Source organism: Nannochloropsis gaditana (assembly GCF_000240725.1).
Source record: "Nannochloropsis gaditana CCMP526 unplaced genomic scaffold scaffold901, whole genome shotgun sequence".
In the NCBI taxonomy this organism is placed as follows: Eukaryota; class Eustigmatophyceae; order Eustigmatales; family Monodopsidaceae; genus Microchloropsis; species Microchloropsis gaditana.
In genome coordinates, this window is record NW_005803052.1 from 3,830 (window position 1) to 10,642 (window position 6,813).

At 55.8% G+C, this 6,813-nt stretch overlaps 1 protein-coding gene across 1 annotated transcript in view; it reads left to right on the forward strand.

Annotated features, from left to right (window-relative positions):
• SNRNP200 (pre-mRNA-splicing helicase BRR2) overlaps positions 1-5,338 on the forward strand; it is a gene marked incomplete at both ends in the record, with an annotated part of 5,411 nt that extends 73 nt beyond the window's left edge. Inside the window, one exon of the mRNA XM_005853418.1 lies at positions 4-5,338. Coding sequence (XP_005853480.1) covers positions 4-5,338 — 5,335 coding nt within the window. The remainder of the gene's footprint in view (positions 1-3) is intronic.
• Between the last annotated feature and the right edge of the window lie 1,475 nt (positions 5,339-6,813).

The window sequence follows — 6,813 nt, forward strand, 5'->3', positions numbered from 1 at the left end:
AAGCCTGGACCTGGAGGCCCTGTCCTTTTCGCAGGGCAGCCACTTGAACAGCAACAAGAAAGTGGTGCTTCCGGAGGGGACGTGGCGGGCCCTGAAGAAGGGCTACGAGGAGGTGCACGTCCCGGCCGTCAAGCACGTCCCGGACGCGAACGAGCGGCTGGTGGAGATTGAGGAACTGCCCGCCTGGACCCACAGAGCCTTCGAGGGCATGACCATGCTGAACCGGGTGCAGAGCAAGATGTGCTCCTCTGCCCTCTATTCCTCGGAAAACCTCCTCCTATGCGCGCCCACGGGTGCGGGCAAGACCAACGTGGCGATGCTCTGTATCTTGAACGAGATTGGGCAACACCTGCGGGAGGACGGGAGCGTGGATTTGGACGCGTTCAAGATCGTGTACGTGGCGCCCATGAAGGCCCTCGTCCAAGAGTGCGTCTTGAATTTCGGGAAGCGTCTGGCCCCGTTTGGCATCGCGGTGCGGGAGTTGTCGGGGGACCAGTCCTTGACGCGGGCGCAGATCAACAGCACGCAGGTGATCGTGACCACGCCGGAGAAATGGGACATCATCACGCGGAAGGCGGGCGATCGCACTTACACCCAACTGGTCCGCTTGATGATCATCGATGAGATCCATTTGCTGCACGACGAGCGGGGCCCGGTCTTGGAGAGCATCGTCGCCCGCACCATTCGGCAGATCGAAACCACGCAGGAAATGGTGCGGATCGTAGGCCTGTCGGCGACATTGCCCAATTACGAGGACGTGGCGACCTTCCTGCGGGTGAACCCGGACAAGGGCTTGTTTTTCTTTGACAACAGCTACCGGCCCGTTCCCCTGCAGCAGCAGTACATCGGGATCACAGAGCGGAAGGCCATCAAGCGCTTCCAACTCATGAACGAGATATGCTACGAAAAGGTACTGGAACAAGCGGGGCAGAACCAGGTGTTGATTTTCGTTCACTCCCGGGCCGAGACCGCTAAAACCGCTAAGGCGTTGCGGGAGCTGGCCATCGAAAACGACACAGTCGGGCAGTTTGTGGCTGAGGACGGGGCTAGCAAGGCGGTGCTCGTACACGAGGCGGAGCAAACCAAGAACGAAGACCTGAAAGACTTATTGCCCTATGGCTTTGCCATCCACCACGCCGGAATGAACCGCGCGGACCGGACAGCCGTGGAAGACTTGTTTGCGGCCAAACATGCCCAAGTCTTGGTGTCGACCGCCACCCTGGCCTGGGGAGTGAACCTCCCCGCGCATACGGTCATCATCAAAGGCACGCAAATCTACAACCCGGAGAAGGGACGGTGGACCGAGCTCTCCCCCTTGGATATCATGCAAATGATGGGGCGGGCCGGGCGTCCCCAGTACGATTCCTCGGGCGAAGGGATCATCATCACCCAGCACTCGGAGCTCCAGTACTACCTCTCCCTCATGAACCGGCAGTTGCCCGTCGAGTCCCAGTACGTGAAGCGCCTGACCGACAACATGAATGCGGAGATCGTCCTGGGCTCGGTACAGACCCTCCGAGAAGCCGTGCACTGGCTGGGCTACACCTACCTGTACGTGCGCATGCTTCGGAATCCTACCTTGTATGGGGTCGGGGTGGACGAGGCGGAGAAGGATCCTCTACTGGAACAGCGACGAACCGACTTGGTACATACGGCGGCCAGCACGTTGGATAAAAACAACCTGATCAAGTATGACCGGAAAACGGGCGCGTTTCAAGTGACTCCGCTTGGGAGGGTCGCGGCCTACTACTACATTACCCACCAGTCCATGGCCGTGTACGCTGACTATCTAAAGCCAACCATGAGCGACATTGAGCTCTTTCGCCTCTTCTCTCTGTCGTCGGAGTTCAAGAACATCCACGTGCGCGAAGAAGAGAAGTTGGAACTGGCAAAACTGGCGGCCCGGGTGCCCATCCCTATCAAGGATTCTATAGAAGACTCGCTTGCGAAGGTGAATGTCCTCCTGCAGGCCTATATCTCTGGCCTCCGGCTGGAAGGCTTTGCTCTGGTCGCGGATATGCAATACGTCCAGCAGTCGGCGAATCGCATCATGCGGGCTTTATTCGAGATCTCGCTCAAGAAAGGTTGGGCGGCTTTGGCGGACAAGACTTTGAACCTGTGCAAGATGGCAGAAAGGCGTATGTGGCTGTCTCAATCCCCCCTCCGACAGTTTCGGGCAATCCCCGAAGCGATCGCTCGCAAATTGGAGAAGAAGGACATCCCTTGGGAAAGGTATTTCGACATGACTCCACAAGACTTGGGGGAGCTCATCAAGCTGCCTCGGATGGGCAAACCCCTCCATCAATTTGTCCACCAGTTCCCGAAGGTCGAATTGTCCGTCCACGTGCAGCCCATCACGCGATCCTTGCTCAAGGTCGAGTTGACCGTCCATCCGGATTTCATCTTCAACGTGGACGTGCACGAGAACGGGGTGCTCTTCTGGATCATGGTCGAGGATGCGGATCAAGAACAGATCCTACACTATGAGCCCTTCCTGCTCAAGGCGGCCTTTGCCGGCGACGAGCACGTGGTCAATTTCACTGTCCCCATCCTCGATCCCCTGCCGCCACAATATTTCGTCCGGGTGGTGGCGGATCGATGGCTGCATTCCGAAACAGTGCAAGCCATCTCTTTCCGCTCTCTGATCCTCCCGAACAAATTTCCGCCGCACACGGAGCTTCTGGATCTGCAACCCCTACCCATCTCCGCCCTCCGGGCCCCCACTCTCCTGGAGCCCGTGCTTGCCGCCCGTGGGTACACGCACTTCAACGCACTCCAGACTCAGGCTTTCACAGAACTCTACGATACGGACAACAACGTTTTGATATGCGCCCCCCCGGGATCGGGCAAAAAGCTCTGTGCCGAGTTTGCCATGTTCCGCTTGTTCAAGCTACAGGTTCTGGCAGAGGGGGACGGGGAAGGGCAGGGTGGGAAAGTTGTGTACGTCCACAGCAAGGCGGAGGCGGTGAAGAATCGATACGCCGACTGGGCGAGCCTGTTGGGAGAGAAAGGGCCCTTGAACAAGCGCGTGGTGATGTTGACCGGGGACGCCACTTTGGACAACAAACTTTTGGAAAGTGCCGACGTCGCCGTTTCTACCGCCGAGGCCTGGGATGTACTCTCCCGTCGATGGCGGCAGCGGAAAGCTGTGCAACAGGTGTCTCTGTTCATCTCGGATGACCTGCACTTGATCGGGTCATCCGGAGGCTCGACATTGGAGATGGTGGTCAGCCGGATGCGCCTTTTCCCTTTTGAATTGGAACGAAAGGTGCGGATTGTGGGCCTGGCGGCCTGTGTGGCGAATGCGAAGGACATAGGGGACTGGATTGGAGCCACGGCGCACGGATTGTTCAATTTCCGCCCCGATGTGCCGGGCGTGCGGCCCGTGCCTCTGGAGATCCATGTGCAAGGTTTCGAGATCTCGCACTTCTCCTCAAGGATGCTGAGCATGGCCAAACCTGTGTATAACGCAGTGGCGGGCCACGGGGGTAAGGATGGAAAGCCCTCTCTGGTCGTCGTCCCTTCCCGCAAGCAAGCCCAGCTGACGGCCATCGACTTGATTACTTACGCGGCGGCCGCTGGAGACCCGAAGCAATTTCTGCGGGGATCTGGAAAGGAGGATACGGAGGACGACGAGGGGATGGGCAAAGGCGTGAAGGAAGTCGTGCTTCGGGATACGCTCGCCAAAGGGGTCGGCTTTGTCCACCAAGGGATGGCAGAGACCGACCGTCGGCGGGTGTGGGACCTGTATGAGGCGGGGATACTGCAGGTGGTGGTGGTCCCCCAGTCTATGGTCTGGTCCGTGACGGCCAGGGCGCATGCGGTGGTGATCATGGGCACCGAGTACTACGAAGGACGGGAGCATCGGTACGTCGACTACCCCATGACGGATCTGCTCCAAATGATGGGGCTCGCGTCCAGGCCTGGGAAGGACAGGCTGGGCCTGTGCGTCGTGATGTGCCACAATACCAAGAAGGAGTACCTCAAGCGACTCCTTTACGAACCGCTTCCGGTAGAAAGCCACTTGAACCACTTCTTGCACGACCATTTGAATGCCGAGGTGGTGAACAAGACTGTGGAAACGCAGCATGAAGCCTTACAAATTTTGACCTGGACCTTTTTCTATCGGCGCTTGGTGCAGAACCCCAACTACTATGGCCTTCGGGCGGTGGGCTCTAGGCAACTTTCTGAATTTTTGTCAGATCTGGTTGAGAGCGTGGTTGAGGACCTGGCCCGCGCTAAGATGTTGGAAGTCGAGGAGGACGTACAGCTCTCTCCCTTGAATTTGGGAATGATTGCGGCGTACTACTACGTGCAATACACTACGATCGAGCTTTTCGCTTCGTCTGTCACGGCCAAGACGAAGGTTAAGGGCCTGCTGGAGATCCTTTCGTCCGCTTCCGAGTATGGGGACTTGGCGATCCGACAGGGGGAGGAAAGGGTGCTGCAGCAGCTTGCCACACGCTTGCCCCAGAAACTCCCAGAAGGTGCACGATTCACGGAGACGCATGTGAAAGCCCTGGTTTTGCTCCAAGCCCATTTCTCTCGCATGGTCCTACCGACAGAGTTGCGGCAAGACCAACGGTCAGTGGTGGGGGAAGCGCCTCGGATGCTGCAGGCGTTGGTGGACGTCGTCTCTTCGGAGTGCTGGCTCAAACCCTGCATTGCCGCTATGGAGCTGTGTCAGATGGTGGTCCAGGGCCTATGGGACCGGGACAGTTACCTCTTACAGATCCCGCATTTTACCAAGGAGATCGTCAAGCGTTGCGAAGCACTTGCAGATCCTGTGGAAAGCCCGCTTGGGATCTTGGAATTAGATGACGATGTCCGCGAGAAGCTGCTCCAGCTTCCCCCCGCAAAAATGGCAGATGTGGCTAGATTTTGCAATGCTTATCCAAACATTGATTTGGAATGGGAAGTGGTGGGCGGGGTGGACAGTGTTGTGGCAGGAAAGCCGATCAGTGTCGTGGTAACCCTGGAGCGTGAAACCGAGGGCGGGGAGGAAGAGGAGGGAGGCGTGCCTGTGACAAAGCAAGTGGTGGCCCCTCTTTACCCGAAGCCCAAGATGGAGGCTTGGTGGTTGATCGTGGGAGACCCCGCCAGGAACTCTCTATTGTTTATCAAGAGGGTGAACAATGTGGCAAAGCGAACGCGGACACGGCTGAACTTTGCGGCCCCCACAGAGGCGGGCGATCATGATTTGAAGCTGTACTTCATTTGTGACTCGTACATGGGAGCAGATCAGGAGTATGACCTGTCCCTCTCTGTATTGCCGGGAGAGAGCGACGAGGAAGAGAGTGAAAGCGAAGGAGAAAAGATGGACGTGGACAAGAAGTAGGAAGCTAGTCCATGTGCCAAGGAATACCGTATGAGGGATATGTGTACCGTATGAGGGTTGTGAGACGTGTGGATCGGATACGTTGGTCGGATGGATTACAGTCCCATATTATTTAGGATGGCGATAGCCAAACAATATCATGATCAAAATAAAGACAACGAATGTTCATCTGGATAAGGCCATCTTCTTCAAAGCAACGCTTCTCTTTAAATCCTCTCAGAGAGGCATCAATCACACTTTCATGACACTAAATTATTTTGGTGCATCCCAACGGACACTGCAGTGGAAGCCTGACGCCTTGCTGACTCAATTATCTTGACTCTTACACCCAAAATAAACACAACAGACATGACGAGCTAAAACCGTTTTCCTCTTCTGACAGCCTGTAATGGTGGAGGGGACGCACACATTCCGTCTCGCCCTCACGCAATGCGTGGATAGTCCCTCATATTCCCCATTTGTACCCCGCTCCTTGATGTTCAGCTTCTCAAAAGGGGCAACTTGTCCTGCAGGCATCAGATACCACGCACACGTTGCGTCATGGCCAAGAAGACGCATGTGTGTGCGCATGTCCATAAATGGTTCTCTTTTTACGGCGGTTATCCCTCTTCTATTCTCCTCTCTGGTTTTGCACCTCACTTATTTTCCCCCTCCGACCATGCGCAACGTTTTTTTCATTTCAATTTTGAGCTGTACAGCACAGGTCTCAGCTTGTTTCGGCTCAGCCATCCTTCTCCTGGGAGCATCATCCGGTCCTTTTTCCCTCACTTTCTCTGACACGTGGCACATTACTCGTAACCTCTCGCTTCACATGTCAAGCATTACACTCAAGATTCACAGCTGGTGCTGCCCCGATCGCACTCCTTCTTTCGCCTTCGCAGTTTTCCTTTCTCCTCCTGTTACGCCATCGTAGTCGATCCCGGCCGTGGAGCTGTTGACACTGCCGTGGAGGACAAAGGCCACACCACTCCTCGCACTGGACTCTTCTCCTCGCTCTCAATAAGAACAACATTCACCTTTCCACAAGCCATATCATGAATGGGCGCTTTCTTGCTCAGACAAATAAGTGATGCGTGTGATGCAAGTCACTGTCACCAACCTCTCAATCAGATCGCTGCTTTCCTCTTTTAAGAGACATATGGGCCGGGTTTCACACGTCTTCTCTGCTCTCCGCATTATACTTCAGTGATTCTACTCAAAACTACAATCAATTGAGCCATACAATGAAAAACAACTGTACACATAAGCGCATCTTTCGAAGGTGCTGCAACACCCTTCTATCTACAAAAGCTACCATCTTGACATCCAAACGTTAGAAGCAGATGCTGTGTCGTCGCATGCGACAGACGGGGCCCTCCTTCTCCATCTCCTCGGACTCCTCCTCCTCTTCCCCCTCTTCCTCCTCTTCCTCCCCATCCACGACGCTTTTTGCCGTTTCCGCAACGCCCTCCTGGATCACGGCCAGCGCCTGGCCC